This window comes from Oncorhynchus clarkii, chromosome 20 (genome assembly GCF_045791955.1).
Source record: "Oncorhynchus clarkii lewisi isolate Uvic-CL-2024 chromosome 20, UVic_Ocla_1.0, whole genome shotgun sequence".
NCBI classification, from domain to species: domain Eukaryota; kingdom Metazoa; phylum Chordata; class Actinopteri; order Salmoniformes; family Salmonidae; genus Oncorhynchus; species Oncorhynchus clarkii.
The window spans coordinates 63197352-63223130 of NC_092166.1; the positions used below are offsets into that span (position 1 = coordinate 63197352).

The window sequence follows — 25779 nt, forward strand, 5'->3', positions numbered from 1 at the left end:
CATCAAAGTCTGGCATTCTATGGATTAACTGGGAACTCAGAAAAAAAACAAGGTTGCCTCATGACGTCAGTGATCTCCGGTTGGAGCTCTAGAAAGAGGCCAGAGTTTCTGACTTGGAATTCCGAGTTGGATGATAGTTAAAAACGTGTTATAACAGTATTATAACAGTCAGAGCTAGTTTTTTTCAGAGTTCCCAGTTGTATTGAGCTCACTGAAGTCTGAGGTTTCCCAGTTCAGAGTTTCTAGTTGTTTTGAATGCTGTAGAAGTCATGCTGGATTGGCAGCATGGTTGTCAAACTTTTCTGACCCATGGCATGTGAATGTTTATCCTTTTAAGCTTGGAAAATAGATCCTTAAACCCAGACTTGGACCATGCGCCCACTCCACTGACTAGCAGGCTAGTGATTGCTTTGCAACGCTTCCTTCCAAACCACTCATTGATGAATTTGCGATTTCCAAATTGTTGTGTAATGTTTATGTCCAAGGATTTGCCAGTAGAGTGTCGACTTGATTCCTGATGATGACTGCTTGTCTTTCTTGCTAGCTAAGATTTTGAAAGTATAATGTTGACACGATCAGTCCAATCAATGCAATTTGACATTTTATCTGTGGCAAATTACCTTGATGGGCACTTCTAATGTAAATCTATGGCTTGAATTTTCAAGCTCTCCCTGTAAATTTAGCTGTGATGTAGTGTCCCAATGAGTGAAAGAACACTGAGCAACTAGAGAACATTAGCAACTTTAATTATTATTTTTTAGCTAAATGGGTGGGACTCAGAACAGGTGGAGCCTTTCCCAATCGGGTCGCCACTGCAGCGCAGAGCTGTTGAGAAGAGCTGTTTTCAAGGAAGTGAGTTGGTGTTTATACAGTACCTCCCGCCCACCTCAAGTCAAATTCCTACAACATTTATGAGACGCACAGCGGAGCTCAATTTGGCATCTGTATGCATACGGAGCCTCCGAACACATTTTCATTTCAAGCATAAATTGGCTTTTAAGGTTAGGGACGTCCCAAGGATCCCGGGTAGCGCTAACCGTATTATTAGTAATGAAAACGCTGGTCGGCAGTCCTACTCTAAAATTATTCCGTAGCTCAAATTTTCCGCTCCAGCGAACTTGTGTCGGAACTATTACACTGTCGAAATAGCTTCCACACGGATGTAAAAGCGATACATTTCTTATTTTGCAAACTTGGAGTAAACGTGGATATTATTAACCTCATTATCATACCAAACGGTTTCGGATGTAACTGCAAGGAACACTCAAGATGGAAAGACACATCCGTGGAGCAAAAGGTAAAAACATACTTATCTAAGGAAGGTATATAGCTATAGTGGATAGACCTCCAGTAACCAACAACATGGCGAGCTAGCTAGCTAAGTGGCTAACTTCCTGAAACCGAATGTTGATGAATAGGAACAAAAACATATTTTAAACCAACTTCGTCATAAGGTAGGTTCTATGTCGAGGTAAACGTTGTAATATACGTTGAAAATATTGTTCAGGCAGTTGTCACAGACTTCAATAGGGAGGAAGAATGTTTTAGATTATTTTTTACATTTGTAGGACAAAATTTGTCCTTGCAAATTGTGAAGAAAGTGGACATTATAGGCAATTTTTGACTTATACATACCTCCTGTAAGGTCCTATGATCCGTGAACAGTAGCTACATGATACAGATATCTTGGTATCATTATACTCATTATAGTGTGGTCCCAAATATGGAGTAAGTCTAGATTCTGAAATAATTGTTTACTAAGAACTTATTCAACATATTAATATGAATATCTCAAAAGTACAATATACTCTTCAAATTCGTCAAATTTCCAAAGTGTACTATCTGGTACTTTTGAAAATATTACCCATTTTATACATAAAAATGTAACCAATCAGACCTCCTTTAGATTGCACATTCAGCACATCACCAGCAGAGGGAGTGCCCTTTGAGTCCATTTCCCATTCACTGTGTTGGCGTTGCTCATATATTTGATAATTACTTAAAACGTAGCAGTGAGCTCACTCTGGAAATGTTATCTACTTATAGAGTGTAGTGTTTTAAACAATATGTCTAAAAATGAACCAAATCAAAAAGGTACTTTTTATATTTTTTTATGATTAACACATTTTCAGAATGTAGACATACATATTTTAGAGCACACTATAAGGAGTATAATGACACCAAGATGATGTCTGTATCTTGTACGTTTCACAGATCGTAGGGTCTTACAGGAGGCATGTATAGGCAGAGGCTAATGTTCCCCGTCACTGCAACGGATTTCCATCATATGGATTCTAGAGGGGTCGTTTTTGTGATCCGTGTAGATCCGCAATAAAAATCTCCAGGGGGGCTGGTTTGGAGATGACATAGAACAGACATGCTTCTGTCTGTATTAGGCTATGAAATATATTCCCAAATAAATGTATTCTCCCCAAAAAATATCTGCTCTGTGTACTGAACTGACATGCATGATTGTTTATGAAACTCTGATGTTAAAATGTAGGGAACTAAATAGTCTATAATGCACTGCTCAACTGCTGGCAAAGTAATTCAAAGCCTATATACTTTCACTCAGGATGTAACTTTCCAGTGTTGCTATTTTTGCCATGTAATGTTATTTAAACAAAATCGGACAACCCCATAGTAGAATAGTTTTACCTAGTTGGCTTGTTGTGTGTTCTATGAGAGATAAATATTCCTCCCGAGGCGCATTCCAGTTGCGAGAGCAATAGGAGGGGAAACATATATTCTGACAAGCCGTCAAATGCACAACAATTCTTAGTGCAATCGCAGAAAGAAAACTTTTGAAAGCAGTTGGCAAATGTAGTTGAAGTCGGAAGTTTACATACACCTTAGCCAAATACATTTCAACTCAGTTTTTCACATTTCCTGACATTTAATCCTAGTAAAAATGTTCTGTCTTAGGTCAGTTAGTATCACCACTTTATTTTAAGAATGTGAAATGTCTGAATAATAACACATTCCCAGTGGGTCAGAAGTTTACATGCACTCAATTAGTATTTGGTAGCATTGCCTTTTAAATTGTTTAACTTGGGTCAAACGTTTCGGGTAGCCTTCCACAAGCTTCCCACAATAAGTTGGGTGAATTTTGGCCCATTCTTCCTGACAGAGCTGGTGTAACTGAGTCAGGTTTGTAGGCCTCCTTGCTCGCACACACTTTCTCAGTTCTGCCCACAGATTTTCTATAGGACTGAGGTCATGGCTTTGATGGCCACTCCAATACCTTAACTGTTGTCCTTACGCCATTTTGCCATAACTTTGGAAGTGTGCTTGGGGTCCTTGTATATTTGGGAGACCCATTTACGACCAGACTTTAATTTCCTGACTGATGTTGCTTCAATATATCCACAGAATTTTCCTTCTCATGATGCCATCTATTTTGTGAAGTGCACCAGTCCCTCCTGCAGCAAAGCACCCCCACAACATGATGCTGCCACCCCCGTGCTTCATGGTTGTGATGGTGTTCTTTGGCTTGCAAGCCTCCCCCTTTTTCCTCCAAACACAACGATGGTCATTATGGCCAAAGTGTTATATTTTTGTTTCATCAGACCAGAGGACATTTCTCCAAAAAGTACGATCTTTGTCCCCATGTGCAGTTGCAAACTGTAGTCTGGCTTTTTTATGGCGGTTTTGGAGCAGTGGCTTCTTCCTTGCTGAGCGGCCTTTCAGGTTATGTCGATATAGGACTCGTTTTACTGTGGATATAAATACTTTTGTACCTGTTTCCTCCAGCATCTTCACAAGGTCCTTTGCTGTTGTTCTGATATTGATTTGCACTTTTCGCACCAAAGTACGTTCATCTCTAGGAGACAGAACGTGTCTCCTTCCTGAGCGGTATGATGACTGCGTGGTACCTTCAGGCATTTGGAAATTGTTCCCAAGGATGAACCAGACTTGTGGAGGTCTACAATTAGGTCTTGGCTGATTTCTTTATATTTTTCCCATGATGTCAAGCAAAGCGGCAATGATTTTGAAGGTAGGTCTTGAAATACATCCACAGATTCACCTGCAATTGACTCAAATGATGCCAATTAGCTTATCAGAAGCTTTTAAAGACATGACATCATTTTCTGGAATTTTCCTAGCTGTTTAAGGGCACAGTCAACTTAGTGTATGCAAACTTCTGACCCACTGGAATTGTGATACAGTGAATTATAAGTGAAATAATCTGTCTGTAAACAATTGTTGGAAAAATTACTTGTCGTGCACACAGTAGATGTCCTAATCTTTAATAGGCTCCTCTGTCCTCCACTCGTTACCTGTATTAATGGCACCTGTTTGAACTTGTTATCAGTATAAAAGACACCTGTCCACAACCTCAAACAGTCACACTCCAAACTCCACTATGGCCAAGACCAAAGAGCTGTCAAAGGACACCAGAAACAAAATTGTAGACCTGCACCAGGCTGGGAAGACTGAATCTGCAATAGGTAAGCAGCTTGGTTTGAAGAAATCAACTGTGGGAGCAATTATTAGGAAATGGAAGACATACAAGTCCACTGATAATCCCCCTCGATCTGGGGCTCCACGCAAGATCTCACCCCGTGGGGTCAAAATGATCACAAGAACGGTGAGCCCAGAACCACACGGGGGGAACTAGTGAATGACCTGCAGAGAGCTTGGACCAAAGTAACAAAGCCTACCATCAGTAACACACTACGCCGCCAGGGACTCAAATCCTGCAGTGCCAGGCGTGTCCCCCTGCTTAAGCCAGTACATGTCCAGGCCTGTCTGAAGTTTGATAGAGAGTATTTGGATGATCCAGAAGAAGATTGGGAGAATGTCATATGGTCAGATGAAACCAAAATAGAACTTTGGTAAAAACTCAACTCGTCGTGTTTGGAGGACAAAGAATGCTGAGTTGCATCCAAAGAACACCATACCTACTGTGAAGCATGGGGGTGGAAACAACATGCTTTGGGGCTGTTTTTCTGCAAAGGGACCAGGACGACTGATCCGTGTTAAGGAAAGAATGAATGGGGCCATGTATCGTGAGATTTTGAGTGAAAACCTCCTTCCATCAGCAAGGGCATTGAAGATGAAACGTGGCTGGGTCTTTCAGCATGACAATGATTCCAAACACACCGCCCGGGCAATGAAGGAGTGGCTTCGTAAGAAGCATTTCAAGGTCCTGGAGTGGCCTAGCCAGTCTCCAGATCTCAACCCCATAGAAAATCTTTGGAGGGAATTGAAAGTCTGTGTTGCCCAGCAACAGCCCAAAACATCACTGCTCTAGAGGAGATCTGCATGGAGGAATGGGCCAAAATACCAGCAACAGTGTGTAAAAACCTTGTGAAGACTTACAGAAAACATTTGACCTCTGTCATTGCCAACAAAGGGTATATAACAAAGTATTGAGAAACTTTTTTTTACAGCGCCCTTAACCACTGCGCCACCCGGGAGGCCGTGATTACATTATTTTAAACTAATTGATGTAGAATAATAGTGAAGACATCAAAACTATGAAATAACACAAGGAATCATGTAGTGACCAAAAAAGTGCTAAACAAATCAAAATATATTATATTTGAGGTTCTTCAAATAGCCACTCTTTGCCATGATGACAGCTTTGCACACTCTTGGCATTCTCTCAACTAGCTTCACCTGGAATGCTTTTGCAACCGTCTTGAAGGAATTCCCACACATGCTGAGCACTTGTTGGCTGTTTTTCCTTCACTCTGTGGTCCGACTCATCCCAAACCAACTCAATTTGGTTGAGGTCGGGGGATTGTGGAGGCCAGGTCATCTGATGCAGCACACCATCACTCTTCTTCTTGGTCAAATAGCCCTTACACAGCCTGGAGGTGTGTTGGGTCTTTGTCCTGTTGAAAAACTAATGATTGTCCCACTAAGTGCAAACCAGATGGGATGGTGTATCGCTGCAGAATGCTGTGGTAGCCATGCTGGTTAAGTGTGGCTAGAATTCTAAATAAATCACAGATGGTGTCACCAGCAAAGCACCCCCACCCCATAACACCTCCTCCTCCTCCATGCTTTACGGTGGGAAATACACATGCGGCGATCATCTGTTCACCCACACAGCGTCTCCCAAAGACACGGCGGTTGGAACAAAGTCTACAATTTCCACCGGTCTAATGTCCATTGCTTGTGTTTCTTGGCCCAAGCAAGTCTCTTTTTATAATTGGTGTCCTTTAGTAGTGGTTTCTTTAGTATTGCTTTACAGCAATTCAACCATAAAGGCCTGATTCACACGGTGTCCTCTGAACAGTTGATGTTGAGATGTCTGTTACCTGAACTCTGAAGCATTTATTTGGGCTGCAATTTCTGAGGCTGGTAACTCTCTAATAAACGTATCCTCTGCAGCAGAGGTAACTCTGAGTCTTCCATCCCTGTGGCGGTGCTCATGAGAGCCAGTTTCATCATAGAGCTTGATCATTCAAAGTTCTTCATTTTCTGTATTGACTGACCTTTATCTCTTAAAGTAATGACGGACTGTCATTTCTCTTTGCTTATTTGAGCTGTTCTTGCCATAATATGGACAACTGATTGGCTCAAATGCATTAAGAAGGAAAGAAATTCCACAAATTAACTTTTAAGAAGGCACACCTGTTAATTGCAATACATTCCAGGTGACTACCTCATGAAGCTGGTTGAGGGAATGCCAAGATTGTGCAAAGCTGTCATCAAGGTAAAAGGTGGCTATTTGAATAATCTGGAATATAACATATATTTTGTTTTGTTACTACATGATTCCATAGTTTTGATGTCTTCACTATTATTCTACAATGTAGAAAATAGTACAAATAAAGAAAAACCCTTGAATGAGTAGGTGTTCTAAAACTTTTGACTGGTAGTGAGTGTTTAACTCATCGCTCACTAGTCAGTACTCATTAATTCACTACTTGTTGCTCATCATTCAAACTTCTTTATTATTGTTTTATCGTTTGGTAAATTTCTGTGTTTCAGGTCCCTCTCTTCCTCTCCCCTCTCTGCGGCTTATGATTCCTCCACTGCGGCTGGTCTCAGCAGCCATCTGGCAAACGATCCAGCAGAGACACGTGATGGATTATGGGATGCTGGAGGAGTTTGTTACCATGGTTACAGAGATGGTTCCAGAGCTTCTGAATGACAGTCAGAGGGCCCAACTTATTCTGGGTCTTCGAGCACGGGTGAGAGAGAGGGGTGGAGATAGTGCTCATTATGATGGGAAAGATGGGTTATGATCATATTTAGTAGTGTTTATTGTCTCAAATACGTGTCCTGGATTGGTTTGCTCTGCTTTCAGCTGGTCCTGGAGTTGTGTCGCTCGAAGCCGATCACAGACCTCCAGACCATTCAGCCACACCTGGACAGGATACAGACCCTTAAACCTTTCTGGGGGACACAGGTGAGCTCCTTAAGGCAGAGCCTCAGCTAATGTCTAAACCGGTCAGTGATAGACATTCATGTATTTCTGATATGACATGGAAAAAACATATGCAGACTAAGTGTAGTGCTGAGCGATTGCTGTTTTTATGTCGTTTGTTAGATTATTACAGAAATAATCACAGTTTTGAGTATTATATACACTGCTCAAAAAAATAAAGGGAACACTTAAACAACACAATGTAACTCCAAGTCAATCACACTTCTGTGAAATCAAACTGTCCACTTAGGAAGCAACACTGATTGACAATACATTTCACATGCTGTTGTGCAAATTGAATAGACAACAGGTAGAAATTATAGGCAATTAACAAGACACCCCCAATAAAGGAGTGGTTCTGCAGGTGGTGACCACAGACCACTTCTCAGTTCCTATGCTTCCTGGCTGATGTTTTGGTCACTTTTGAATGCTGGCGGTGTTTTCACTCTAGTGGTAGCATGAGACGGAGTCTACAACCCACACAAGTGGCTCAGGTAGTGCAGCTCATCCAGGATGGAACATCAATGCGAGCTGTGGCAAGAAGGTTTGCTGTGTCTGTCAGCGTAGTGTCCAGAGCATGGAGGCGCTACCAGGAGACAGGCCAGTACATCAGGAGACGTGGAGGAGGCCGTAGGAGGGCAACAACCCAGCAGCAGGACCGCTACCTCCGCCTTTGTGCAAGGAGGAGCAGGAGGAGCACTGCCAGAGCCCTGCAAAATGACCTCCAGCAGGCCACAAATGTGCATGTGTCTGCTCAAACGGTCAGAAACAGAGGGCCCGACGTCCACAGGTGGGGGTTGTGCTTACAGCCCAACACCGTGCAGGACATTTGGCATTTGCCAGAGAACACCAAGATTGGCAAATTTGCCACTGGCGCCCTGTGCTCTTCACAGATGAAAGCAGGTTCACACTGAGCACGTGACAGAATCTGGAGATGCCGTGGAGAACGTTCTGCTGCCTGCAACATCCTCCAGCATGACCGGTTTGGCGGTGGGTCAGTCATGGTGTGGGGTGGCATTTCTTTGAGGGGCCGCACAGCCCTCCATGTGCTCGCCAGAGGTAGCCTGACTGCCTTTAGGTACCGAGATGAGTTCCTCAGACCCCTTGTGAGACCATATGCTGGTGCGGTTGGCCCTGGGTTCCTCCTAATGCAAGACAATTCTAGACCTCATGTGGCTGGAGTGTGTCAGCAGTTCCTGCAAGAGGAAGGCATTGATGCTATGGACTGGCCCGCCCGTTCCCCAGACCTGAATCCAATTGAGCACATCTGGGACATCATGTCTCGCTCCATCCACCAACGCCACGTTGCACCACAGACTGTCCAGGAGTTGGCAGATGCTTTAGTCCAGGTCTGGGAGGAGATCCCTCAGGAGATCATCCGCCACCTCATCAGGAGCATGCCCAGGCATTGTAGGGAGGTCATACAGGCACGTGGAGGCCACACACACTACTGAGCCTCATTTTGACTTGTTTTAAGGACATTACATCAAAGTTGGATCAGCCTGTAGTGTGGTTTTCCACTTTAATTTTGAGTGTGACTCCAAATCCAGACCTCCATGGGTTGATAAATTTGATTTCCATTGATAATTTTTGTGTGATTTTGTTGTCAGCACATTCAACTATGTAAAGAAAAAAGTATTTAATAAGTATATTTCATTCATTCAGATCTAGGATGTGTTATTTTAGTGTTCCCTTAATTTTTTTGAGCAGTGTATATTTTTACATTATGTGGGTTGAATGCTGTAACAACGCAGAATAAAACTATTAATAAAAGTCCCATGATGGTAGTTAATGCTTATCACTTATTAACCATAATTTATTCACATTAAAATCACTATTTTTCGAAATACATGAGGCTGAATACCAACTATCAATCACTTAGATCATGTATTTTCAGGTAGTGATACCTCACGAAGCAACAGCTGCTCTCTATATCACCTCAAGGTCACGCATTCTTCTCTCTTCGTAGCAGGCATAAAAGATACACAGACTGGACAAGTAGATGCGCAATGAATTATGGTCATTGTAGTTAACTACTACGTTTGTTTGTTTTAAACTATGCAGAATATTGGCCTGTTGGAATCTACAACTCCCTACTACATCGCACAGTTCCGTCTAGATTTAATTTTTCTAGAGAAACTGTGCAATGTGTTCATTGAGCTCACAGAAGGGGAAAAAAGAACAAAATGAATTCAAATAATTGAACCGAGGATGGTCAATTAGTTGTTTAAAAACCAAAAATAATATTCTGTGTTTAAGGCTGATGCAGAGGTAGGATTATCTGAATCCAATTTCCTTGGGCTGGTTCAAAGCCTTCTGAAAGACCCAGGCGAGAGGGAACATTTCTTCCAGGTCAGTAAGTATTTGGCTATGGAATAGTTGTGGGTCACTTCCATTATGTGTATTTCCACTGCTGTGTATTTCCAGAAATTCAATAATAATCTTCTAAGATGTTTTCATAGCTTGTATTCCTTTGCTCTGTTTTAGGATGTTTTTCCTGTAGAATTTGGTCCAAGTTATGACGTTGGCATACAGAAACTCATGTGGCAATTCCTTTCGAGACTGGAGAAGCTACTTCCTGTGTCAAACTTCCAACAGGTACTAGTAGAAATACAAGTATATACAGTACCTTCGGAAAGTATTCAGACCCCTTGACTTTTTCAATATTTTCCTTAGCAATCTACACACAATACCCCATAATGACAATGCGAAAACAACAGGTTTTTTGAGAAAAAAAATTGCAAATGTATTAAAAATAAAAAAAACAATACCTTATTTGCAAAGATATTAAGACCCTTTTTGCTATGAGACTCAAATTGAGCTCAGGTGCATCTTGTTTCTATTGATAATCCTTGATGTTTCTACAACTTTTTATTTTTTATTTAACCTATTTAACTAGGCAAGTTAGTTAAGAACATATTCTTATTTACAATGAAGGCCTACCCTGGCCAAACCTGGACGACGCTGGGCCAATTGTACGCCCTATGGTAGAATGGCCAGACGGAAGCCAATCCTCAGTAAAGGGCACATGACAGCCCGCTTGGAGAATGTCAAAAGGCACCTAAAGACTCTCAGACCATGAGAAACAAGATTCTTTGGTCTGATGAGACCTAGATTGAACTCTTTGGCCTGAATGCCAAGTCTCATGTCTGGAAGAAACCTGGCACCATCCCTACGGTGAAGCATGGTGGTGGCAGCATCATGCTGTGGGGATGTTTTTCAGCTGCAGGGACTGGGAGACAAGTCAGGATCGAGGGAAGGATGAACGGAGCAGAGTACAGCGAGATCCTTGATGAAAACATGTTCCAGAGCGCTCAGGACCTCAGACTTGGGCGAAGGTTCACCTTCCAACAGGCAACAACCCTAAGCACACATCCAAGACTATGCAGGAGTGGCTTCTGGACAAGTCTCTGAACTCTTTGAGTGGCCCAGCCAGAGAGGATCTGGACTTCTGTATACCGCCACTACCTTGTCACAACACAACAGATTGGCTCAAATGCAGTAAGAAGGAAAGAAATTCCACAAATTAACTTTTTAAAAAGCACAACAGTTGATTGAAATGCATTCCAGGTGACTACCTCATGAAGCTAATTGAGAGAATGCCAAGAGTGTGCGACGCTGTCAAGGCAAAGGGTGGCTATTTTGAAGAATCTGAAATATAAAATATATTTTGATTTGTTTAACACTTTTTTAGGTTACTACATGATTCCATATGTGTTATTTCATAGTTTTGATGTATTCACTTTCTACAATGTAGAAAATAGTAAAAATAAAGAAAAACCCTTGAATGAGTAGGTGTGTCCAAACTTTTGACTGGTAGTGTATGTTCCTTCTAACTCTGTATTACTTATTGTGTCAGGCTGCCTTGCTGCTCAGTGACGTCCCCTCTGTTCTGGAGGAATGTGTTGAGTCCATATCTCACCCTCAGCAGCTGAAAACCCTGCTTCAATACCACAGAGATCTCTGCCAGCTGGACAACCATGGTAGGCATCTCGCACCCATCATTTTCATGCTATATCATGGATTTGTTTTGGACCCCCCCCCATTGCAAATTTAAGTCTGTGTGTTGCATTTTGGTTCCCTTTTTCAGACCCTCCATCTTCCACCGACGGGGACTGCATTCTCTCAGCTCTCTGTCTTCCTCCTGTGGAAAGGGTGGTAATTACAACAGAGGTGAAAAAAGAAGGAACACGTATGGATGTAAAAGAAAGAGAAGGGGTGGATAGCAGATCAGGGGAATGTGAGAAAAACAAAACATCCTCTGTTAGTGATGATGAGGAGGCGGAGGATGATGCAGAGTTTGCTGACCCAGAGACAGACAAGGTGGAACCAGAGTACGAAACAGTGATGGGTATAGGGGAAGATGGTATAGAGAAGCCTTTTAAACTAATCAAAACGCAAGAAGAAACCCATTATGAAAAATTCAGAAAAAAGCCCAAACCTGAACAAAAGAGAAACATAGGCATGTCTAAAGAAATCAGATTCTCCATGATACAAAAACCCTCGGTGGACCTACAAGGGATTGTCATCGCTGACATGACACAGACCCCCAAATCAAATCAACAGGTCCCAAGAGCCAAAAGGTCCTTGGAGCGTAGGACATGCAAGTTGTGCGGTAAGGTCGTACAGCGTCCTGCAGTCTTGAGGAAACACATGTTGACTCACACTGGTGACTGGCCCTATCAATGTCCTACCTGTAAGCAGATTTACAAGGCCTTGGGAAGCTTCCAAGAACATACTGAAAGATGTGTCTTTCCTATTGAGGAAACACCTGAGGACAATGAGTCATCCATATCAGTGATGCAATACAAAGGTCTGATGTTGAAGAAAATTTTACCACGTCCGCAAGGACAAATTGCAGGCCTAAATGAAAAAAAACTCAAACGCATTGTCTGCAAGACATGTCCTGTTTGTGGCAAGACTTTTGCAACAGGTTCAAGCATGAAGCGGCATCAGATTATCCACACTGAGCCCAAAAAGTGCAGAGTGTGCGAACACGTCTTCCCTAACTCTTCCGAACTGAAGATCCACATGGAGTCCCATCCGAAAAAAGGAATCCATCAATGTAGTAACTGTGAGAGGACCTTCAAGCACGATTACAGTGTGAAGGCTCATGAAGAGGCTTGTCTTTTTCTGAGTCGTCAACAAGGGGAGCTTGGAGAGAGCCGTGGTCCTCCAGCTACGGGGCAGACAGACCCAGGGCCATCAGGCAGTACACACCAGCAGAGCATGACATGTGAAGCAGGAATCATACAACTCTCTGCAACTCTGATTAAACAGAATTCTGCCTTCACCTACATGCATTCTGTGGAGGGGTCATCAGCGAGAGCAAAAAGGTCCTTGGAGCGTAGGACATGCAAGTTGTGCGGTAAGGTCGTACAGCGTCCTGCAGTTCTGAGGAAACACATGGTGACCCACACTGGTGACTGGCCCTATCGATGTCCCACCTGTAAGAAGATTTACAAGACCTTGAGAAGCTTCCAGGAACATATTGAAAAATGTGTCTTTCCTATTGAGGAAACACCTGAGGACAGTGAGTCGTCCTCCACCAATGCAACCAAACACCCATCTTCCACCCCGGAACCAAACACACCTATAGGATCATCCAAACGCTGTGCAAGGTGTCCTATTTGCCATAAATTTATATCGGGATACCTGAGATATCACATTCTCTCTCACTCAGATGAGCGCCCACACGCTTGCCCCCGTTGTGGGTCGAAATACAAGTTCGACTTTGTATTGAGGAGGCACATGAGACTGTTCTGCAAGGTGAGGAAGGGTGAACCTGTTGAATTAGGGGAAAAGAAAATCCACAAGTGTAATGAATGTGGGAAGGAATTCGGGCTAAAATCCACACTGACAGCACACAAACGCATCCACAACCCGCTCCGCTGCGCCTATTGCCGAAGGATGTTCCCAGACCAAGAAACGCTTGCAATTCACAAGGTAGAGCACAAACCGGTTCAATGCACCATGTGTGAGAAGAGCTTCAATGTGATAAGATACCTCTCCAGACACTACGTGGATGACCATCAGTTCAGCGGGCCGTTCCGCTGCACCTACTGTGAGAGAAGCTATGCCGAGTTATCTGTCTTCGTCCGACACGAGAGGACACACACCGGGGATCTTCCATATAAGTGCTCCCACTGTCCCAAGAAGTTCCATTTTGAAACTGCTCTTGTGACACACCAGAGAACGCACACAGGAGAGAAACCGTGCCTTTGCTGGGAGTGTGGAAAGAGCTTCCAATCCAAGGGGATTCTGAAAACGCACATGAATCGTGTTCACACTCCTCAGGTGAAACGTTTCCCTTGTTCCCAGTGTAACAAAGCTTTCAGGGACAAAGGTCAAATGAAGATGCATGAGAATGTATATCACAAAGGGGTGCGTTACCCGTGCTCCTACTGCGGTAAGGGATTCTATAGCCCTGCCCCATTGGCGAGACACATATTGATTCACACAGGGGAGAATCCTTATTCCTGCACATATAAGGAATGTACCAGAGTTTTCAAATCTGCATCTGAACTGAGGATACACATGAGATACCATACTGGAGACCGGCCATTCAAGTGCAAGGACTGTGGGAAGGGTTTTGTTCAAGCCCATTATCTCACCATACACCGGCGAAGTCATACCGGGGAGAAACCGTATTCGTGTCTCACCTGCAACAAGTCCTTCAGCACCTCCCATCAGTTGAGCAGACACATGAAAACGCACACAGGAGAGAAGCCTTACCAATGTACGGATTGTGGGAAAGCTTTCAATCGTAGAGACCGTTTGCGGACTCATCAAGATAAATGCCATCCAGCTTTTTAGTTAAAGTTAAGATCCTTTGTTCTCAATGTTCTATAAATGCTGATTTGTGTTTTGCAATTGTTGTAAATTAACTGCTTATGTAGCCAGTAACATGACAGCCTAAACTCACCATGCCTAGCAACCTTACCATGCACGTTTTGTTTGTTGCTATGGCTGTAATGACTACTTTCTCCTTCTGGGATTAATAAAGTACAATCAACACCCACCTCTTCTCATTCAGTCAAGTGTTTTCCGTAAAATCTTTATTTGTGGTGGCAACAGCATGCAAAAGAACTCAGTAAAAAAAAAAATAGGAATGATCTGCATGTGAGGCCAAATAATTAAAGGCAGATGTCTGGTTACAATTCAACAATGCCCATAATCATGTGTCAAAGATCCACAGATCTTCTAAAGTGAGCTCAACAATATGCACATCATGTAGACTAATCTATGGACATTAAGAAACATATGGAGCTGATGTCTGAGTTGGTAGCCTATATATTGCCAATGAATGGACTCATTTTGAAATGATACTCAGGTAGGAAAATATAGATACAGGTGATTTGGTGTAAATTTAAATGAAGAAAGCCATTTACAGCAATGAAGATAAGGCAGTTTATCGATACTGTATTTCAGTGAAACTCTTTGGGGGTGTAAGTGATAGATTTCAAATAACAGGTGACAGTTACAGGTCAATTCAAACTTTAAATTGATTAGTTTAATCTTTTTGGAGGATATTAAGTATTGACCAGGGCATGAATGAACAGTAACTGGCTGTCTTTATACAGGAATGTACACTGGGTCAGAAAGCGAAAAAAAGACAAAAAAAGTTTGCCAACCAAAGCCAAGGGAATAACACTCCATTACACTTCCCCTCTTTCTGGATTAAGGAAGGAGAAAAAAAACAAAGTACATTTGAGGTTGCAAATACTCTTAAACGGTTTTAGTCAATACTATCCCACCACAAAGTCCGCGCCAATATTTTACAGTGCCAAATCACAGGCAATTTATGTTTTCAGCTCATTCACTAATGTGTCAAATCATCAGAATACACATTTTTATTTAGAAAACTTTTCTTCCTTTATACAGTAATAAAAAAAGGTCAGGCAAGATGCATCAAACAGAAGTCCGAAGGCTTCAGGATGGCCTTTTCGGGTTTGTTCTGGGTTGCATTCAACAAGGTGAAGCGTTGCAGATGGAAATATAATTAAGAGCTGAAAATTCCCTAGCTCTATACAATACATTTCTATCTGAGCGCTCTGACATTTGCACCCTCCTGAACAGGTGTTGCTGATAGTGGTCAAAAAACAGGACAAACTAAGCGGCTCGCTCTCTGTCTCAGGCATCTTACACTGGCGGGGGGATGGGAGGGGGGCAACTGTCATGTGCCACCCCCCCAGCGAGTCTGCCAAATCGGTGATCTTTGGCACTTAGGCTGGCAGACTCAGCTTCTTTCCTTTCAGTACTGAAACAGAGGAGAGATTTTTTAGGTTCAAAGCACCGGTTAAACAGATGACCTTAGCACATTTTGTGACAAATACCAGAAGTTCCCGGTGAGTGTTTTACAGTGGAGATGTGGGCAGGTATATTCAAGAATGAACTTGAGAAAGAAGACGAGTAGGCGGCCATTACGTTGCAATAAATTTGAGTGAACTATTAACAGATAATATTGACAAAAGAACACATTCAAGCATCGTGCATAATGGTGCACAAGAATTTGAAATGCGTTGCAGTTGTGCGTTCTCATTTACAATGATGATCTGCTCCTATATGTAGCTATTTTGTAAATATTTTCTGTTAATAGTTCACTAAAGTTTATTGCAACATACTGGCCACCATCTTTTTTACTGAGTGTTTACAGTATATACTGTATATACTGAAGTTTAAAGGTCCAATGCAGCCATTTCTATCTCAATATTAAACCATTTTGGGATAACATGTACCTTACTGGGATTGTTTTCAATTAAAAAATATCTTCACAAAAGGCAATTTCTCAAGGACTGTCTGGGAATGGTCTGAGTGGGGAGGGGAAAACTTAAAATGTGTCGTTATTGGCAGAGGGGTAACCTGGCACGCAGCATAACATGACCATGCCTGTACCTCCCACAGAAACCACTTCATGTCACTATTCCCTCAACACTTTCCCTGGTTGGCACTTATTGCACAACTTGTTTTAAGTCACTCAAAAAAATGGTGTAGGGTGGCATTTTACCCCTAGTTACCCTACAATTGACCAGTGTTAGATTTAGCCCCACTATTCACTCAGTGAATTGCAGAGCATGTTTAACCATGACCCTGCTACAAACTTGGTTTAAAAATGGTTCAGTCCACACATTTGTGAGTTGAGAAATAAATAAAGTAGGAATGGAAAGCTGGGATCGCCCTCTTATCAAAGGTCATTAAAGCTGCTGTTTTCCTTGCGATTTCAAGAATAGTTGTGCATTGACTGCTTGTCAGAATAAATTTTTTATTTAACCAGGTAAGCTAGTTTTTACATTTACAACTGCGACCTGGCCAAGATAAAGCAAAGCAGTGCGACAGAAACAAGAGTTACATGGAATAAACAAGCGTACAGTCAATAACACAGTGGGGGGGGGGGGGGGGGGGGGGGGAGTCTACAGTGTGTGCAAATGGCATGAGGTAAGGCAATAAATAGCCCATAGTAGCAAAGTAATTACAATTTAGCAGATTAACACGAGTGCTAGATGAGCAGATGATGATGAGCAGATGATGGTGTGTAAGTAGTGATATTGGTGTGCAAAAGAGCAGCAAAGTAGATAAAAACAATATGGGGATGAGGTGTGCTGCGCCACAGCAACTTGAATGCACCTGGAGAGGAATATTTATCTTGTATAGAACACACAAGCCAACTAGGTAGATAAAATATTCTACTACGAGGTTGTCTGTTTTTTCTATTAATTACTTGTTTTGTTTGCAGAGGAAAAGTAAATGGAGATCGTTCTAACACCTTCAAATTGTGCCTCGACCAAAATATGTTTCCATGTTTTTTTGAAGTGGTGGCAATTTTGCCGTGGCGCAGCACAACAGTTAAATGACTGCTGCGGAAACACTGCTCCAAACTTACTTCAAAAATAAGTCAGAAGACTGCAGCTCGACTCACCTTTTGTCACATACAGATAGAAGAAGTCGCAATAGAGGATTGTCTGAACAACACCGGCCACGATGGCGATCATGTCGAAGAATCCCTCGAAGTAGAAGCGCCAGATCCAATTGATGAGGTAGAGAGCCCGGTACAGGCCCAGGAAGAACAGGTAGTGGGTGGTGATGGTCTCCGCCTCGCCTGTCTTACTGATCATGAAGAGCTGGGGCAAGATGGCCACCGACTCCAGGTAGATAGAGAACGTCCACAGGATCTAGAGGGAGAGGAGATAGTGAGAGGTGGAGTGTGTGGCTGTGTAGACCCATTTCCCGGCTGTGTCGTGAAAAGAGCATTGATTATCTAGCAAGCCAGCGAGGCATGGTAAAATATCACAAATGGAGATAGAATAACAATATACTTGTTGAGCATAACTATAGTCACCAGTCTTGTGTTCATGGTCATCACTCACTGCTAAGTTTGAAGGTACCAACATCAGTGTATGCTAACTGCTACAGGGCGTTTGCCGTTTAACCAAAAAAAATGCCTCTATATCGGTTGCTGTATAATGCAGTATGCATTCATCTTAATGAGAGACAAGAGGGTGTGTGTCCTTACCTCGAGGGGAGAGAAGTCGTGGTTGACAAGGAATGCCAGCCCTCCTACGGGGACGACCAGGAACTCCACTCTGAAGGTGTCGTGGTTACCGTCATAGGTGGCCTTGAACTTAGCGTAGATCAGGTACACGGTGGCGTACGCGCAGCCAATGTAGATTACCTTAAACGATACAATACACCAATCACTAACTTGTTCCCTTTCACTGTTATTTGGAAGATGTGTGTATACATCCAATTAGGTTAAGCACACGGCAACCTCAGAAACCGATTAGAAAAGTGAGCAAATTAGCTGCTTGTGTTTTCAACGTACTAGTGGTTTCCATAATTAGAGGTACACACTTGATGCACCCACTCATACACCAATGAACCTTGGGTATACAAGGGTGTGTCAACTTAACAGTACTTCAATATTGACTCGTGAGTAGATCTCACTACTATAGAGAATGGGCAGGGTGTGTTGCTTGAAAAAAGATCTCTAAGAGGATTAGCCTGTCACCCTCACAAGGTCCACTGTTTGTCTCACCTTCATGGTAGTGTTGTAGAGGGAGATGAAGGAGGTGAGCAGGTCCAGGTAGCGACTGGTGAACACCAAGGCGAACAAGATCTGACTCTTCCCAGAGATACCTGTCAAGAGAGACAAAAAACCAACCAAGTGTATGAGACGTCAGATGTCTGTTTCTCTTCTCTTCTAAACTCACAACAGCCCACCATGAGTACATCTCAAAAGCCCTAAGTGGCTTCCTCTCATTCGGTCTCATTAACTTCATCTGAATTGTGAAAGAATTGAGATGTTAACCTTGCATCCTTCCTTAGAGTAACCACTGATCTCACTGGACAGAGTTGGTGTGAGGCTATGAAGTTAAATCCTTGCTTTCACCTATCCAGTCAGGTCAGATCAGTGTTAATTCTCAGGGAGGCAGAAAGGAAAGAAGTGTTTTTGAAAAAGGACTTTGGTGGCCCCTTGGTAGAAATCGAAACCCGGAAAGCTAATTTTGTCCCATTTCACTGGCTAACCCAGTTAGGACCTGCAGACTCATAACTACACAATGTTTTGTGTTCCATCTTACACTTGTCAATTTCATCAACTTGAAGGTACTGCTATGGCAATTCCTGACATTACAGGCATTATGGCTGTGACTTATTCCACAAGCAGCAACACCAAATTAATATAAGGTGACCTTTGTTTGTGATGCTTGCGTACATTAATTTCTGATTCTAACTGCAGGAATGAAAACATGACAGATCAAATCCACTTAGCATCTTTGATGAGGTAAAAGCTAGTCGGACTCCATTCAGGTGAATTGCAAAACACACAACCAACTGAGTGTCTGATAAGAAGTAGGCTTAGTACAGCATTTTCCCATACAAATGCTTAGACCACCTGATGTACAATCCTGGGCTTGCCATGGCAGAAACCTACTATTTCAGACTGTGCTGAAAGAAGATCCATCCCTCAACCTTCCTATGCCTGAACAATACACAAATATATTGTATGGCTATGGCCAGTGGCTACAATCTCAGTTATGTTTTGAGAGCTTCTTTACTCTCTAGCATGGCCAGGTAGAGACAACTGTGATAAAAATCCAAAGCATTTTATAAAAATCCAAAGAATTTTAAACACAGACATAGATAGACTTACAGCTGCTCCGCCTCAGAAGGCCAACCTGCAAACACTGGCAAGTGGTAGCACCCTTCTTGTAGTCAAGAAGCTCACAATACATGAACAACAATGCTAGACTAGAGTATATTAAAAACTGAATTAAACTTCTGTGCTTGCAGTGATGAGATTATGTTTCTAATGACAGGCCCAGTACCTGAGCACAAACTGATTTTTGCCTGACTGGAATGTGTCAAATCCAATCTCTTGTGTGAGAAGCTACTCGCCTACTGAAGTTGTTGATCGTGACAGGTATCAGTACCTCCTTTGACAAGTCAGATCTTAAACCTAATCTTCAACCCCAAACCCGTTTCAAAGTTAATTGAGGTACATATGTACTGTATATATAAGTAGGGGTAAAGTGACTAGGCAACAGGATAGATAAAACACTAGCAGCAGCATATGTGGTGAGTGTGATAGTGTGTTTGTACGCATGTGTGTTGGGGTGTCAGTGTAAGTATGTCTGAGTGTGTGGGTAGAGTCAGTGCAAAAAAAGGTCAATGCAGGTAGTCCAGGTAGCCATTTGATTAGCTTGTTAGCAATCTTGTTTAGAAGTCCTGTGGCCTTACACAACATACTGCAACAAGCCTTGTAATTCCCAGGGGACATTGGAAATTGACTACTTTAATTCTGTATAAGTTAAAGTAACAAAGTCCTGTATCAGCTGTGCATTTGACAGCAATTATATATTTTTTAACCATATTATCCGCGTTAAGTGACAGCGCTACCACGTCAAAGGACAGACCAGGGTAGCGACGCCGGTGGGAGGGGGGGTGAATTAGCGGACTAAGATCAAAGGTTTCTGTACTACAACAGGGATGATGAGGCATGACATACCACACACACTGAAAAGCGTTTAGTGGGCCCTGTAAACTGACGTGCGCAGATGTTGACCTGATATCGCTAGCTAATAAATGAGTGGGGTACTCAACACAAGTCAACTAACGTTACTTAGCAACGGACATTGCATGCATTTCATTTGGGTGTATTTGATTTGCTGGACTTTGTCCTTTCCCAACACTGTCCTGTTTACTAGGCCGTGCTAGCATCAATGCTAACAATCTGATTTGATGAAGCCTCAAACTAACGTTAGTTGCCTAGTAGCAGTTAGCTTGTCAACAAAAATCCACTACAAAGAAACGTTGCTAGTTTAATAGCTAGGTACATTGCACTGGAATTGAGATGGCAATTGGAGATGTATGCAGCTTGCAAATAGTCCAAATGGGAATCTTACTCACCGGCACAGGACCTGGTTTTCCATATTTTTAGCAGCAGGATGATGATGGCTGCTAAATGAGAGAGATCACCAGTGAGTCTGAAAATGTTCATGATTCTGCTGGGTGCTGCAGGCGGCTGTGCCTTCGCTAGAACGAACCTATGCGGGTCAATTCAAATACGACCTTGAAGCCTCCGTTACTTGCAGGTTTAAAACCTTACTATAGGGTCTGTCAGGCACCTAAATCGACGTTTTCCACGTTCTGGATGGGAAAATGGCGAGTAATGCGCGACGTGGCCCGGAGACGTGGCCAAGGATAGTCGCGCCCAATGCAAGCCGGGAAAAAAATTACGTTCGCCTAATGAGAGGTTGGACACGCCCGTGATCACGGAAATGTATTTTATCTTTTCAACTACTATATTTATAAAAACTAACCCACAGACTCATTTGAGAATTTGACAGTGGAATAAACAACAACTTTGCAGAAGATATTCATATGAAAGTGAAATAATCACCAGTCAGTCAAATGCACATTGTACATGACACACATCAAATATCCTTCATTCAAATGACATCCTAATCTGATACTGCATTTACACGTCATCTCAAACGTCTATTGCGCTTTCTAAAAGATACAAAAGTTTACTATTGAATATGAAGATCAAGAATGACATGTTGCAGAAAAAAGAAATGTATTTGTTGTTGAGGGGATATTATTTTTGAAGTAAAATACACAGGGAGTGGCACATTATTTAACGTTAACGAGTTTTGCTGCCCATAATACTTCAGTTTGGAGGTATTCACTGATAAGATCTCGTATTGCTATCAATAATCATTCCAGATACCAGTGTCATTGTAACAGAACGATACTGCCCAGTTGAAAATACAACAGGTAGAAAGTGTTTGACTGAATCAATGGAGATCCAACTATTTATATGTACAGTTTCACAATGTGTTATTGCTGGATAAATGAAGTATCAACCCAGAATAAGACAATACATTTAAAGCAATATACTTCAACAAAGAACAGACAATTTGCACAGTGATATGGAAAATTACTGAGGATAATAGCAGACGATATTGCCACTTCTATTTGCCATATCTTCAATTTAAGCCTACTAGAAAGTGTGTGCCCTCAGGCCCGGAGGGAAGAAAAAGTTATCCTTCTACCTGAGAGTAGTAATACCCCTTTACGGGCTCGAACAGCCAACCAATCAGCCTGTTACCAGCCCTTAGTAAACTTTAGTTTTTTTTGTTGTTGTTGACCAGATACACTGCTACTTTCAGCATGCTTATAGGGAAGGACATACAACAAGCACAGCGCTTACATAATTGGCTGAGAGAAATTGATGACAAAAAGATTGTGGGGGCTGTTTAGTTAGACTTCAGTGCAGCTTTTGACATTATCATAGTCTGCTACTATAACAAATGTGTGTTTTAGGGTTTTACACCACCTGCTATATTGTGGATAAAGAGTTACCTGTCTAACATAACAAAGAGGTTGTTCTTTAATGGAAGCCTCTCCAACATAATCCAGGTAGAATCAGGAATTCCCCAGAGCAGCTTTTTTCAATCTTTACTAACGACATGCCACTGGCTTTGAGTAAAGCCAGTGTGTCTATCTATGTATGAGGATGACTCAACACTATACACGTCAGCTACTTCATTGACTGAAATGACTGCAACACTTAAAAAAGAGCTGCAGTTAGTTTCAGAATGAGTGGCAGGGAATAAATTAGTCCTAAATATTTCATAAACTTAAAGCATTGTATTTGGGACGAATCATTTACTAAACCTCAACTAAATCTTGTAACGAATAATGTGGAAATTGAGCAAGTTGAGGTGACTAAACTGCTTGGAGTAATCCTGGATTGTAAACTGTCATCGTCAAAACGTATTGATACAACAGTAGTTAAGATGGGTAGAAATCTGTCCATAATAAAGCATTGCTCTGCCTTAATGGCACTATCAACAAGGCAGGTCCTACAAGCCCTTGTTTTGTCGCACCTGGACTACTATTCAGTCGTGTGGTCAGGTGCCACATAGAGGGAATTGCAATTGGCTCAAAACAGGGCAGCACGGCTGGCCCTTGGATGTACACAGAGAGGTAATGTTAATAATATGCATGTCAATCTCTCCTGGATCAAAGAGGAGAAATTGACTTCATCACTACTTGTATTTCTGAGCGGTTATTGACATGTTGAATGCACAAGCTGTCTGTTTGAACTACTGGCACTCGGACACCGATGCATACCCCACAAGACATGCCGACAGAAGTCTCTTCACAGTCCCAAGGTCCAGAACAGACTATGGAAGGCACACAGTACTACATAGAGCCAAGACTACATGGAACTCTATTACACATCAAGTAACTCATGCAACCAGTAAAATTGGATTTAAAAAACTTATAAAAATACACCTTATGGTAAATTGGGGACTGTGAAGGAACAAACACAGGCACAGACACATACATACACACACACGATAACATATGCACCATACACACACAAGTACACATGGATTTTGTGTGGTACTGGAGTAGGGGCCTGAGGGCACACACTTGGTGTGTTGTGAAATCTGTTGTGAATGTGTTGTAATGTTTTAAAATTGTATAACAGACTTAATTTCGCTGGAACCCATGAAGGGTAGCAGCTAATGGGGATCCATAATAAATACTAATAGTATGTGACATCCTCCCTATCTCTCATTTACAGATTTATTACGTGTTTTTATATTCAATGGCAAACATCCATTTTGTGTTTTTCTTTGCTTAGAATGTAAACACGGTATGACACATGCTGGTTGGTAAACAGTGGAGCTACCCGAGTTTCAAACCAGGATTTAAAAAGATAATTACAGTTTAAGAAAATATCTTGCTTCAGCTCCACCAGTTAAATAAAAATCCAGCACCCATTCAGATAGAGGCTTTTAGCAACATGGGTGTATTTACAGTGGGGAGAACAAGTATTTGATACACTGCCGATTTTGCAGGTTTTCCTACTTACAAAGCATGTAGAGGTCTGTAATTTTTTATCATAGGTACACTTCAACTGTGAGAGACGGAATCTAAAACAAAAATCCAGAAAATCACATTGTATGATTTTTAAGTAATTAATTAGCATTTTATTGCATGACATAAGTATTTGATCACCTACCAACCAGTAAGAATTCCGGCTCTCACAGACCTGTTAGTTTTTCTTTAAGAAGCCCTCCTGTTCTCCACTCATTACCTGTATTAACTGCACCTGTTTGAACTCGTTACCTGTATAAAAGACACCTGTCCACACACTCAATCAAACAGACTCCAACCTCTCCACAATTGCCAAGACCAGAGAGCTGTGTAAGGACATCAGGGATAAAATTGTAGACCTGCACAAGGCTGGGATGGGCTACAGGACAATAGGCAAGCAGCTTGGTGAGAAGGCAACAACTGTTGGCGTAAATATTAGAAAATGGAAGAAGTTCAAGATGACGGTCAATCACCCTCGGTCTGGGGCTCCATGCAAGATCTCACCTCGTGGGGCATCACTGATCATGAGGAAGGTGAGGGATCAGCCCAGAACTACACGGCAGGATCTGGTCAATGACCTGAAGAGAGCTGGGACCACAGTCTCAAAGAAAACCATTAGTAACACACTACGCCGTCATGGATTAAAATCCTGCAGCGCACGCAAGGTCCCCCTGCTCAAGCCAGCGCATGTCCAGGCCCGTCTGAAGTTTGTCAATGACCATCTGGATGATCCAGAGGAGGAATGGGAGAAGGTTATGTGGTCTGATGAGACAAAATATAGCTTTTTGGTCTAAACCCCACTCTCCCTGTTTGGAGGAAGAAGAAGGATGAGTACAACCCCAAGAACACCATCCCAACCGTGAAGTATGGATGTGGAAACATCATTCTTTGGAGATGCTTTTCTGCAAAGGGGACAGAACGACTGCACCGAGGGGAGGATGGATGGGGCCATGTATCGCGAGATCTTGGCCAACAACCTCCTTCCCTCTGTAAGAGCATTGAAGATGGGTCGTGGCTGGGTCTTCCAGCATGACAATGACCCGAAAAACATAGCTAGGGCAACTAAGGAGTGGCTCCGTAAGAAGCATCTCAAGGTCCTGGAGTGGCCTAGCCAGTCTCCAGACCTGAACCCAATAGAAAATCTTTGGAGGGAGCTGAAAGTCCGTATTGCCCAGCGACAGCCCCGAAACCTGAAGGATCTGGAGAAGGTCTGTATGGAGGAGTGGGCCAAAATCCCTGCTGCAGTGTGTGCAAACCTGGTCAAGAACTACAGGAAACGTATGATCTCTGTAATTTCAAACAAAGGTTTCTGTACCAAATACTAAGTTCTGCTTTTCTGATGAATCAAATACTTATGTCATGCAATAAAATGCAAATTAATTACTTAAAAATCATACGTGATTTTCTGGATTTTTGTTTTAGATTCCGTCTCTCACAGTTGAAGTGTACCTATGATAAAAATTAGACCTCTACATGCTTTGTAAGTAGGAAACACTGTCGATTTTGCAGGTTATCAAATACTTGTTCTCCCCACTGTACATTATTAGCGTTGCTTTCAATTATATTGGGTTGCACAAAAACAGTCCGCAGGAAGCCAGAAGTTAAATACGATTCCATTTCAACTGGCAGACAGGATGGTTGGTCATTATCACGGGATGAAATTGAGACAAAATATCAGACTTTTAATAATACAATACAAAATGCCTCCGTCATAATGACCAACTATCTTGCCCCCCGGCACAGTATGTTCAAATGGAATTGTATTTAACTTCTGGCTTCCTGCGGACTGTTTTTGTGCAACCCAATATAATTGAAAGCAAGTATATAAGTATGTAAATACACCCGTGTTGCTAAAAGCACCTACAAGTAAGATTAAACCTTCTACTGTACACACGCTCTAGGACTATTCAGAGGATGCATCTCAATAGTCTGAAATGGCTTCCTCTCTTCTACTCAGTCTGCATTCATCTGAAAACACAGGTTGGGTGAAAGCAACATTG

At 42.2% G+C, this 25779-nt stretch overlaps 2 protein-coding genes across 2 annotated transcripts; one reads left to right on the forward strand and one right to left on the reverse strand.

Moving 5' to 3' along the window:
• Nucleotides 1–924: 924 nt before the first annotated feature.
• LOC139376678 (zinc finger protein 11-like) lies at nucleotides 925–14408 on the forward strand. The gene is made up of 7 exons (XM_071119527.1): nucleotides 925–1297; nucleotides 6949–7151; nucleotides 7268–7369; nucleotides 9647–9739; nucleotides 9875–9985; nucleotides 11247–11370; nucleotides 11478–14408. Exons 1-7 carry the CDS (start codon nucleotides 1270–1272, stop codon nucleotides 14201–14203), a joined length of 3387 nt encoding a protein of 1128 aa, XP_070975628.1. The 5' UTR covers nucleotides 925–1269; the 3' UTR covers nucleotides 14204–14408.
• Nucleotide 14409: 1 nt separating this feature from the next.
• On the reverse strand, nucleotides 14410–21107 carry LOC139376679 (ER lumen protein-retaining receptor 2). The gene is made up of 5 exons (XM_071119528.1): nucleotides 20792–21107; nucleotides 18420–18520; nucleotides 17898–18056; nucleotides 17304–17556; nucleotides 14410–15647 (listed from the first exon to the last, which is right to left on the reverse strand). The coding sequence occupies exons 1-5, from the start codon at nucleotides 20880–20882 to the stop codon at nucleotides 15613–15615; spliced, it is 639 nt and encodes a 212-aa protein (XP_070975629.1). The 5' UTR covers nucleotides 20883–21107; the 3' UTR covers nucleotides 14410–15612.
• Nucleotides 21108–25779: the final 4672 nt, after the last annotated feature.

Coding starts and splice junctions, on each gene's coding strand:
- LOC139376678 (XM_071119527.1), top strand. CDS start 1,270: ATGGAAAGACACATCCGTGGAGCAAAAG. Junction 7,152..7,267: donor TTCTGGGTCTTCGAGCACGG/GTGAGAGAGAGG, acceptor CTCTGCTTTCAG/CTGGTCCTGGAGTTGTGTCG. Junction 7,370..9,646: donor AACCTTTCTGGGGGACACAG/GTGAGCTCCTTA, acceptor TCTGTGTTTAAG/GCTGATGCAGAGGTAGGATT.
- LOC139376679 (XM_071119528.1), bottom strand. CDS start 20,882: ATGAACATTTTCAGACTCACTGGTGATCTCTCTCATTTAGCAGCCATC. Junction 18,057..18,419: donor TCTACAACACTACCATGAAG/GTGAGACAAACA, acceptor GTATCGTTTAAG/GTAATCTACATTGGCTGCGC. Junction 15,648..17,303: donor CTATCTGTATGTGACAAAAG/GTGAGTCGAGCT, acceptor CCTCTGTTTCAG/TACTGAAAGGAAAGAAGCTG.